We start from the raw sequence: 12,857 nt of genomic DNA on the forward strand, positions 1-12,857 counted from the left end.
AATCTTTTGTTCTACTGATAATATTATCGTCCCTGGTTATCGCATGTTTTCAGGTCTAACGGTAATTTTATTTGGTGTAATATTTTAATTCAAGGCCGTACCTGGGGGGGGGCGGTGGGGTTCCCCTCCTCCCCCGAAATTTTTAAATGAATTTTATACTATATCAAATTACCTATAAAATATTATAATAAAATTAGAACACATATTTTAGCTTAACAATCGCACGATTTATTTTTTTAAAGGACATCACAAAACTAAATTTTTTTTTCAATTTTTACTTTATTAGTGTACTACTATAGTCGACACAGTTAAAAACGTTTTGGTAAAAATCCGAAGTTAAAATAATTATTATTCAACTAGATAATAAGATATGATGAATAACCGTGTGACGTCATAGAGCCGACGACTAAGCAGCCGCCCATGTTTTACTTGTAAAAGTAGTTTGATTTTCACAAATTATTTTAATAACTTAAAATAGTTTTTCAGAATCTTTTTTCATAATCCTAGGTATATTTATAATACATGTTTAAGATGATGGAGTGATTTAAAATTGATTATATCTTGTTATCGCATGAACATTATAAATTATAATTTAATTAAACGGATGATTTCGCTATCTTCATCGTATTGTCACGCTAACCAAATTTTTCGAATTTTACGATATTAGTTTTATTTTTATCAACAATGAAAAAACTAGAAAGTAAATCAAAATTATAATTACATCAGTATTATATACACAAAAGAACACTTAAGAGGACTGTAGCACGATCATTAAAAAAAAAAAAAAAATACATTTAGTAATGATCAAACCTTTAAAAGACGTGATATAATATATTATGGAAACGAAGTAAAATGTCATTTTATAATATTACAAATACCTATGACGACAAATAAGATCAATTATAATGTTAAATATTTAGTCAACATATTGCTTAACTATTTGGTAGACGTAGAAGTATACTTAAATAAATACAAATAAGTAACCACTATAGCTTTTTTCATGATTAGTAATGTATAAACAATATATTATGTTGACTAAGTTTTTAACATTACGATTGATATTATTTATCGTCATAGGTATTTGTAATATTATAAAATGGCATTTTACTTCGTTTCCGTATTACATCACGTCTTTTAAAGATTTGATCATTACTAAATGTATATTTTTTAATTTGGCTTTTTTTTACACGGAGTTATAACGAAGTGTTTTTGGTGTGATATCAGCTATTTTTTTTTTATAAAATAAGTCGCAATTTTATTTGACTGTATGTCTGTATAGTACTATGGACTATAGACTATAGTGCTTATATTAGTAGGTAATAATAATCCATCTAGCATCGTTGGCATTATAATATTATTGTATCATTATATTATAGGTATATTAAATATATATAATATAATAATTATATTTACCTGTATCCGAGAGACCGTCCCGTCGCGTCGCCGCCGCCGCTACCGTTGCGATGAGAGTAGTGGGAATAATAAGCGGCGGATCGGGGGACATACATATTTCGTTGCGTACGCAAAATCGGTCTTAAAAGTACTTGAACATTTTTGGTATTAACATTTAAACTATCTAATCAATCAATGTACGACTTCTTCTGTTCCCATCTGCACAATATTTCTGATCGATTGATACCATATACGACTTTATATGTTCAGCTGTTTGCCCTGTAGGGCCGGACAATGGATTAACATAAATTACGACGGTTTTTCAATGGTAAAACTCTGGCTCCTATTATTATACGTTCGTGGCTACTACGCTTTTATTTTTTACTTAGTTTCACACTACTTCCGTCGCTCTGGATATTATAAAACGTGAATAATTGTTCGTTCACTAAGAAAATATTAAATAAAACCGATTTGTGTGACAAACTGCTACTAGTAGATATACCGTCGTAGCGACATGTCATATTTCAGTTATATACACTAAACTTATTTCACCTAGTTTTTAGATATTTTTCTCTCATTAGTCATACTTTCAAAAGCTTTGATAACAAAACAATCAAAATATTAAAATATTAAAAATTAAAAAATATTCTATGTTGTATAAATGTATAATGTATAATGTACTACTATAATAAATAAATAATCATCAATTAATTATTTATCATCAATTGTTAAGCAAATTTACAATGAATATTAAAATATAAACAAACATTTTTTAATATTATTTTAATTCTTTTTAATACTTTTTTAAAAAATAATCTGTATAAAATATTTTTAATTGGACTTCCATGTTGGTTTTCCAAAAATGATCGTCTCTGAATTTTTTCGAATAAAACACCTAATTAACAGTTAAATTGTTCTTGCAATATTACGATAATATTAATAAATTATTGTATTAATAAATATACAACTACCTTTTATACAACACTGAAAACAAGTTTGCTTAGATTTAAAGTATGTCAGTATTTAAGAAATGTGGCGTGGGTCTCACACTAAAACACTAATTATTCAATGAGTACAGGAGTTTTAAAATATGCGTGTGACGTCTTAGAGCCGAAGTCGAAGAAGCGACGTATGTTTTATGTGCAAAAGTGTTTAACGCAACGATTTCAATCGTTAAATTTCATATTTTTAATTTTTTTTTTTTTTGTAACCTTAAGTGTTTTTTTATATTTATGATACTAGTATGATTATAATTTTAATTTTTTCATAGTAGATAGAACTAATATCGTAAAATTTGATTTGTGCGAGTCACGAACTCATTCATTTTACTAAATTTTAATTTATAATATGTATGTAACAATAAGATATATTCAATTTATTTCAATATATTTATAATGAATGTAAAATGATTTATAGAAAAAAAATACATAGATTTTTTTTAAAAAAATAGCAGGTTTAGATAAAATAAAATACAATACAATATATTAATTAATATTTACCATATAAAATACTCGCATATAATGCTAACCAAAAAATTGAAAAAACCAGGTTTCAACTAATAGCGGGAGTTTGCTATCTAATTCTATATAGAAATCTATGTTCCCAGTCCATTATAATTATTATATCTTAGTTCGTGATATTAAAAAAAGAAAATAATGTATATCCTTTAATTATTTTCAATAAGTATACGAAAATTTGTAAAAGTAAAAAAAAACTAACGCGTTAAAAATATTGGATGCAGGATCTTACACTTCAGAAATGGAATATAAACGTAAACTAAGCGTTATCACAATCAGTGATGATGATGATGAAGAAATGCACATCCCCAAAAGATTAAATATCGATGTTGCCGAAGGTAATACATATTAACGTTTTATTTTAATATTAAATAGGTATTAATTATTTTGATCTACGCTGTAGGAAATTCGTATGACAATGTTATTTGTACTGATAACTCTGAGAGGTCTAATGACATGGAGGTTGTCGAAGAACATAACTTGGTGGTAATTGATTTAACCTGTGATGAAGAAAACGAAGACGAATTGGAAGAGGAATACCAAGGTAATACATATTAACGTTTTATTTTAATATTAAATAGGTATTAATTATTTTGATCTACGCTGTAGGAAATTCGTATGACAATGTTATTTGTACTGATAACTCTGAGAGGTCTAATGACATGGAGGTTGTCGAAGAAAATAACTCGGTGGTAATTGATTTAACCGGTGATATAGAAAGCGAAGACGAATACGAAGAGGAATACCAAGAGGTATTTTTATTGGAAGAGTTAAGCGAAGAAGATAACGAAGAGGAAGTCGAAGAGGACGATGTAAGTAACAGTATCTATTGTCCAGTACCATGCGTTAAAATTGTTAAAAAAAAAAAAATCATAATTTATACAAAAATGTATTAAAACGTCCAAAATAATTTAAAATTTATAATTATTATTCTATTATTAATTAATTAATTTAATTAATTATATTATAATATTATTATTAATATGTTATTATATTATTATTAATATATTATTATATTATTATTATATAGTTATATATGTATAGGTATAGTATACTCACACATTTTCGTTTTGTTCTATAATCATTATATGATATTATCTTTTGTTTTTTTTTTTTATATATTTTAAATACGATCAGACAAGCAGCACTATTACTATCAGTAGTACGGAAAATGAGTTAGAAGAATGAAATTCTTCAATATTAAAGACACGGAATCTGATGACTTTAAAAAGCTGGTAAGAATATTTTATTGTATATAGCTATTGGTTACCTATGTAAATTGTACTCTAGTATATAATATAATGTTTATTTTTTTGTTGATTAGATAAGTTCGTTTAAAGAAATTGACTTAACCTGGGGGTTCTACGGGTTTTATAATCAGTAAGTGGAATACATCTTTAACAGCAATGTTGACGACCACGGACTCTAATGGATCTTGCTCTACAAGGGCCCGGCGAGTATATTTCACTGTGTAAAATATGTTCCTATTTGTTTTGTTAATATATTAATTGTACTATAAAGTATAAATTGTTCATTTCTATCTACCATCTTACATATGCAAGGCGAGCCGCCACTGTTAATGACTAACCTACTGGAAATTAAATAATTATTATCATCAGTCATCACAAATTAGCACATCAGCATTAATAAATTTAATTATATATAAATTGGTATTTTATCGTTTCTTTGAAAATATAATCACTGCTCAATTAAGTGTAGAAAACGCTGTACGCGTTTGTAAATTATAACCGATAGTGAAATAATAATTAACATTATTCAAACTGAATTCAATTCGAGTTGTCGTTTAATAGCAGTTTCCATCGAATAATTGATATTATTATATTTGTCTAATATAAATGAAATCACATGCCTATTGTATTAAGTCGTTAAGAAAATATTTTCCTATTACTAAGTATATTTTTTCAAGAACGCTTAAAAATGTCACAAATTAAAATTATATCATAAACTCGATTACATGTAGAAAATGAAATAAAAAAAAAAAAAAAAAAAAACGATAATAACTATTAAGGATCACTGGAATTACATATTTTAATCTAGGTAACCTTGAGCGTAATGATAATACATTATGTTTGTGCATAATATACCAGGGTGGCTAGTATTGAGATGTGTTAATATAACACGATGTTAACTTAAATTGATTATTTACCACTACTATTATAGACATCCAGTGTAGTGTAAAGTGCGCGGGTGTGACGGGATCGTGGACTTTTTATCTACCTTTTTCTTTTGCGAAAAACGATTGTGTTTTTTCATCTTGTTATATTTAAGAAAACACAACATTGTGATTGCACATTTGCACTCAAAGAAAAATATAAAATATAATGTTGGTTTTAAAGTATCTATTTCACAATATTGTGCTTTAAATATCATAATGTCTATAATGATTTACTTACACTACGTCACTACCAAAACTTAGTATATAATATAATGTAATAAAATATGAATGAAGTATGCACATCGTATCTATTATGTATATCAGCGGTTCTCAAACTGTGGTACGCGTACCACTAGTGGTACGTGAAAGACTACATGGTGGTACGCGTAAGGCCACGTGCGATGGTGGTAGAACGGAAAATTAAAAATAAATATTCGATTCTGATCTCATTGAAAATTTGTTATTTAATTCATATTTTATTTTAAAAAACTAATGAATAAAAATAATTATGTTGCAATATTTTATTGCCATATTATTTAAAATAAATGTATTTACCTAACTAAAAAGTAAAGTATTTAAATTGTACAATTTGAATTGTTCTATTTTTAGTCATTAGTGGTACGTGACTGATTAATAATACACCTAAGTGGTACGCAAAAAAAAAAGTTGGAGAACCGCTGATGTATATCGTAGGTATGTGTTATAAAATTATATGGATATATTAATTATAAGCCGTAAATAATTTAAGTCAACAGTATAAAATGTTTTTGAGCGCAAAGGTGATGTGTGTGTGTGACGTGTGTATGTGTGTTTTGTATATAAGCATAGAGATAAAAAAAACAATAATCGTGTTTGCGGCGCCGATAACATTTCCTGTTGACCGAAGGGATCGTGTACGGAGTACCCGTGTGGCGCCGTGGCGATGTACGTTAGTCGTTAAGTATATTAACTATCATTAGTTTATCAAGGTACTTGTATTATAAACCATTATCATAGCAGATGGTCAACAAAATATACACATAATTTTAAGGTACAAGACGATATTGTTGTATTTTGTACACACAAGAGTCGGTACATCGTTGTAGAAAATATAAAATAATATATAATCCGTAAAAATAAAAAGAGCAAAAAATACTGCGCAGTTTCTTGACTTAGAGAAACGTATTGTAATAATACACTGCAGGATGCGTATTTTAGTCATTCGATTTCATTTTTGACCTGAGCTGTGACCTAAATCGTACACGCGCGACAAGCGTTTCCGTCCCTTTTGTGTCCTAAGTGATTTGTATGGCTTACTGTTATCCTCGCCCACAGAACACCAATATCAAACCTACGCTTACAATCGAAATAAAAGAATAAACGATAATACACATAATATTGGAATAACGTATACTCGATGAGACGGTTTTGCCACCAAAATACGAAACCGCGTCTAAACTATATAGCTAGGTACCTGGAATGAAAATTGTACCTATTTAATTCGATTCGAATGTCATTTAAATATAATAACATTATAACAATTGTTCTGTTCGAAATTAAAAATAAAAATATTCGGTGCATCGTAACTGCGAATACATTGTGACAATTTTATAATACATTACCTCAACCCTAACTCTGCATATAATAATTTTTTAGTTTTTTTATTGTTTAAATACAATAATATATCATATAATTAAACTATTAAAGATTAAATGCAAATAATATTAAATAAGTATAACTGAAAACAGCATAACTTAAAATATGTATCAATAACATTATTTATACCAATCATTTTAGATTTAAGTAGTAATAACTAAAATCTAATTATCTAATAATAATAATACATTCATGAATACATACATACATACAATAACAAACATAGTCGACCGTATAAAAAATGAAGCTAAACTTTTTACAAAAATATTATATCTATCAATTTAGCTGTTGTTGTATAGATATAATTCTATTTTTTGAAGTGAAACTTCTATACAATCTATACGCGATACGCCCGCGCGGAGTAAATTTTCAAGGCCTTGACACACGGGCTATAAGACGAAAAGCCGTTACGATTTATTTAATTATTTATTTAATGACCGGTATACTTCAATAACAAAATTAATAACAACGATAGATGCTGTATTTTCTCGTTATCTTGGTATAATAGAATCAAGAATGTACCTACATATCGTAATTTAGTTACTATAAACCGATTGTATCCACTGTAGCTATTGCATCATCAACACAAAATATACAGGCTATTGAAGCACCTATTAATGTACAGAATACAGATTACAAAAATGAATTCAAAATAATATTTAAATCCAAACAGTTTTGTATCAATTTGTATGTTATTTTATAAATATATATTTTTCCCTCCCTTTATGAATCTTCTCATTTTGAGTACTAAACAATTCTTTGCAAACACAAATAATAAAAATGAAACCTCTACCTAAGAATAATATATAATATTGAAACTTTTATATCGAATTGTTGTAAGCAGCTACGTCGAATGTGCATAAAACAACACAATATTCATCATTTTTGTCAGCGATTTTTTGATTTATTATTATTTTTTTGAACTATAATGTATGATGATAATTATAATTTTTAATTCATTTATTAGCGATAGATCGCAATCCTACTAAATTACATAAAAATCACTAAATTAGCAAATACTTTTGTATTAATAATTTATAGTTATATTGTTGATATATTAAATTATAATTTAGTTATTACCCCGTAGTTAGTATACAATAAGTAGTATTGTCATACTGTAGATTAAATATTTAAATATATATTTATACATTTATAAGGGAAGCAAATTGCTGAGATGACACATTCATATTTGTGTGTAGCATTTCATATAATACTGCGATACTATGTTTTTATTGGAACGGTAGTCGAGTTACACCACCCGTTGCCGTCGTAATATATATATATATATATTAGTGCGTTAGATAATTATTTTACAATATATATTAATTAGTTTGTTAATTTAAATTTACAGGTGTTTGGATTACTTTATTATTCTATTCCTTTCAACCTATATATATATATTTATTTATATTTATATAAAAAATACAATCTAATTAAATACTGCCGGTTTGTCCTGAACAATTCTGCATATTATTAGACAAGTTATTAAATTGTTTTATACTGCAAGTAGTGCAAGGTTAGAATTAGTAATAGTTCATAAAATGTTATAAAATTATTTTTAGTTTATTTGTATAAATTTAAAATTATTAAATAGATACCTATATATTAATATTCATTAATAAGTATCATTATAAGACCATTATATGTTTAATTTTGTTATGTTGTGATAGCTAATGGTTAATTGTCTTTTTTCTTTTTAGAAGTATGAGATAAATAATATATTTTTAAAAACATTTGAGTAAATATCTCAGCGATTATGAATGAAAAAAAAATCATTATTTACAATTCCATCGTATTTTGTTGTGTAAAAATGGAATGTTTTGCCCTTCGATGGCGGAGGTAACGTCAAACGCGACTGCTCGTTTTTACGGCCGAGTCCACACTCTACTACTCTAGTATATCTTATCTACCTCAGTGGTAATACCACATAGAATATAATTATATAATATTATAAGTCAATACGCAGGTAATACGCATGATATAGAGAAGATCTTCCCCACATCTTGGTAATACGATATAAAATAGTGATAAATTGATAATTGATAATGATAACAGCATCACATCGGGTATATTATATTAATATTTTAAATAAAAAACCGACACGGCAACACTAAAAACAAATTATATTCTAAGAGATTCATGAGACAGTACCTGATCGCCTACAATATATTTCAAAACGTTATATCAATGCAATTCACCAATCAAAATTATGAACACCGTATGAGCAAAAGTGAATAGTTGTTGTGAAGTACAAGTAAAATAAATAAATGGTAAGAATATTTCAATATATTTTTATTGTTTTGTTAATTTCGATAAATGATATTCTATTGCCGTCGTTGATTAAAGTCCAGGCTATAGTACATAGCTCTTATGATATTAACATACGAGGACTCAGATAATATTTTACAGAAATTAAGGACTAGACTGTTTTTAATTTAAAAATCCTACTATTTAAGTCCATAGTATGATCAGCTATTAAATTAACTGAAGGTACGTAAGTGAACACAAATTAATTATATTTAATTTCATGTAGAAAAGAGGAACAGCTGAGTGATTCCAGTACAACTCATAACAGCAAAGTAGTAATCGAGGAAAAAAACCGTCGAGCAGCACCTATCAACAAGTACACTCACCATAAGACAAAGTAACCTATCATAGTGGAAAAAAGGAATTGAAGCAATGAACAGAATATTAATTAATTTTTTGATACATAACACGTTAGATTAGCAAAAACCATTTTGTATTAATAGTCTATACAAAACATGTCCTTTTTAGATTTTGGAAAAACTAGTGCATCGAACCAACACTTTTCAGAACTCTCTAAGTTTAATTTCTATCTTATTATTATTACATTTTTTAGGCCAACATATTTAATAACTCCTTTTATTGTATTTATTATAGAATAGCAATATCATGGTATATAAACACAGGAATCCCAATAACTACCAACACCACTTACAGAGAGACACAGGAACTACCGCAGTAAAAACTACAGCAGTAACCACTCATATACTATCAAATGTGAACTAAATTTTTCTCAAAGGTTTCAATCTGAAGATATAAGTGAACGTAACATTGAATGAACAAGAAGGGACTACAATGTTTTTAATAACTTGTTGGGGAATTAGGAGACAAAAATTAATCGTATTTCATTTTAGATACTCAAGATAAAAAAGCTGGATATTTTCAGCAAAACGTTAAAAGCAACAAAGCAAATACAGAGGAAATAACACATTTAGCAGCACCAATCCACAAGTACATGAGCCAAAAACAAGGAAAACAAGAGTGGAAGCCATGATCAAAACAACCTGCAGAATATTATTTTATTCTTTTGATAAAAAAACCCGTAACATAAGCCATAACCGTTTTATAAAATTATTTTATACACATTATATTTCTATAGGATTAAGGTAAAAATCAAAACTAAATTTCATATCAAAATAATTATGTGTGGAAATACACAATCTTAATTCAACTTCAAATAACAAACCCACTTTTCATCGCACACATTTGAAACAATTAACATTAAAATTATTTTTTAATAAATGTAATTTTAATACTACTTTTTGAACAATCTGATAATATTTAATTTGAAATAACGTAAAACCTTATTAATAATATGTGTGTAAACATACCTACTTCAATTTGAATTTTCTAATAAAAAATAATATTATCATTTCACACAATTGTAACAATAACCAAATGATCATTTTTAAATGTAGAGTAACTATAATCTAACTTTTTGAATAAATTGACAATGTAGAATGTAAAAAACTACAATTTTCTTTTTAATCCTTAGTAAATGTGTGAACATACCTCAATTTAAATTTCCTAATTAAAAATAAAGTTTTCATTTGACACAGTTGAAACAATAACCATTCGAATCATTTTAAAATTTAGAGTAACTATAATGTAACTTTTTGAGCGTAATGATAATATTAAATATAAAATGAACAAATATCTTATTATTCATATGTATGTAAATATACCTAGTCAGTGTTGAGCAAAGATAGCAAAATATTTATCTAGATAAAGATAAAAGATAATTAATTGCTTACTTATCTAGATTAAGATAAAAATTTCAATTTTATTTTTTATTAACTACAATTTTTTATAAATTAATATTTAGAATATACCTAATGTCTCATTACATTTTATTGTTTTAGATTAATTCATAATTTATTTTTATTTTTGTCTAAAAATTACACTATAATCTGATTATTATTTTTGAAGTTAGGTTTACTGATTATAGATTATATACTCATATAATATGGATTGTACTGATCTTCTTTTTTGATAAGTTATAAATCTATAAACAATGTAAATCATAATGTATTGTTTATAAATATAAATATACATTTATATATTTTTCTTTATAAAATAATACATTATAATTTACAAAATACAATTAATATTGTAGGTACACATATTGTGGTAATTAATGAGTAACTTAGCAATCAAAAAATAAACATAATTTTTTCATAAAAATGTAATTAATTAAACATTAGTCAATAGTTCTTATTTAATAAATATAATGTATATCGTATAGTACCTAAATATGTATCATATTAAAATAATAACAAAAAAAAGTCAAAACTTCATAAATATAAAAATGAAGATCATATCAAACAAAATAAAATAACAACCATGTAGGTATCTGTACCTGTACCTGTATCATAACTGTCCAAATAGTACCTACTATTTCAAATGAATCATTATATACAATTTAAAATAATATTAAAACATTAGGTAATTAAAAAACAAAACAAAACTTCATAAAATAAAGATCATATTTAAAAAAATATTATAATAATTAATAACCATGTACCGTTGCCTGCGATAACAATATAGTATTACTTCAAATAAAACATTATGTATATTGTATATACATTTATAAATTACAAATCATATTAAAATATTAATAAAAAATAAAAAACTTCAAATAGATAAAAAAAAAAGTTATAATATATTTTATATATTAACAATTTTTTTTCATTAAGCACTTACAAAAAAGTAGCATAAATGATGAACACACGATGTACCAATATTTGAATGAGACAGAGTATGGTAATAACCCAATAACTATCGATTTATTTGATTTTAATCAATTGATAAATCCGCTGTCTTCATTTAGTGTATCCAAAGAGTATATTTGCATACATGATTTATCTTATGAAATGGAACAGCAATATTGACGACCACGGACTCTAATGGATCTTGCTCTACAAGGGCAAGGCGAGTATATTTTACTGTGACTATAAGACGTATAGACTGTATAGTACATTATAGTATCTGCAGTATACTATGACGACTTAAAAAATCTATTATAATATTAAAAAAATGTAATAAAATACAATTATATTTAAATATACCTAGCCAATGTCAAAACCAACTATGCATGCTAATTCTAATTAAACCATTTTTTTTTTTTTAATTGAAAGTTGCCTTTTTATCTACTTGATATTTTTTTGTATAATATATTCTATAAATCATAAGTAGGTATTATTGCTGTTCATTTGAAATTATAAATTATAAAATAATAATCTGTCTTAAACAAAAAATGTATTTTTTATATATATATATAATTGAATTATGTTAATAAATAGAACTTAAGGAATAATCGAATGACAATTATAAGAACATTGTACGATAAAATATTCGATAAAAAATGTCTGTTCCTAAAGAACATTAGGTATTAGATTACTGCATGTATTAATGACTAATGACTATGTAAAATTTGAATTTAATGATTTAATAAAATTATTTTAAACGTGACGATCTGTCAGTGTTATTTTATTTGTATTTATATAGATACTGCTGTAAGTGATTTATTTTTCTGGTAGAAATAAAATAGGTTAAATTTTCTGTTTTTCATAAATATTGAATTTACATATTTGAGGTTTTCAAATTTTAAATTTACCTTTCAGTAAAAAATTAAAAAATTACTATTTGATTGAGTTGTGTAAAATCGGACTGTGTTTTCTAAACTTCACTATATAGGATGACATAATGATTGGAAGTATGTATTAGTATGTATAGTATTATTATTATATTGTAGTAGGTATTTAGGTACCTACATTATAATATAACATATTGACGTGTTTTAAAACTAAGATTAATCGTTTGCATTTTATTTT

The 12,857-nt window shown here is 25.9% G+C and overlaps 1 protein-coding gene and 1 long non-coding RNA gene across 2 annotated transcripts; both read left to right on the forward strand.

The window, feature by feature from the left end:
• The first annotated feature begins 3,086 nt into the window (after positions 1–3,086).
• On the forward strand, positions 3,087–4,387 carry LOC126552075 (proline-, glutamic acid- and leucine-rich protein 1-like). Its single transcript, XM_050206556.1, has 5 exons — positions 3,087–3,247; positions 3,313–3,453; positions 3,519–3,721; positions 4,047–4,144; positions 4,234–4,387. The coding sequence occupies exons 1-4, from the start codon at positions 3,151–3,153 to the stop codon at positions 4,095–4,097; spliced, it is 492 nt and encodes a 163-aa protein (XP_050062513.1). The 5' UTR covers positions 3,087–3,150; the 3' UTR covers positions 4,098–4,144; positions 4,234–4,387.
• Positions 4,388–8,796: 4,409 nt separating this feature from the next.
• On the forward strand, positions 8,797–10,660 carry LOC126552078 (uncharacterized). The gene is made up of 3 exons (XR_007605932.1): positions 8,797–8,990; positions 9,254–9,544; positions 9,622–10,660. It is a non-coding gene; the product is annotated as an uncharacterized LOC126552078 (long non-coding RNA).
• The last annotated feature ends 2,197 nt before the right edge of the window (positions 10,661–12,857 follow it).

This window comes from Aphis gossypii, chromosome X (assembly GCF_020184175.1).
Source record: "Aphis gossypii isolate Hap1 chromosome X, ASM2018417v2, whole genome shotgun sequence".
Lineage (NCBI taxonomy): Eukaryota > Metazoa > Arthropoda > Insecta > Hemiptera > Aphididae > Aphis > Aphis gossypii.

What these genes read in the sequence shown, in the direction of transcription:
- LOC126552075 (XM_050206556.1), top strand. Translation starts at nt 3,151, where the DNA reads ATGGAATATAAACGTAAACTAAGCGTTATCACAATCAGTGATGATGAT. An exon ending in AAATATCGATGTTGCCGAAG is followed by an intron (nt 3,248 to 3,312) that starts GTAATACATATT and finishes TCTACGCTGTAG; the next exon opens with GAAATTCGTATGACAATGTT. An exon ending in ATTGGAAGAGGAATACCAAG is followed by an intron (nt 3,454 to 3,518) that starts GTAATACATATT and finishes TCTACGCTGTAG; the next exon opens with GAAATTCGTATGACAATGTT.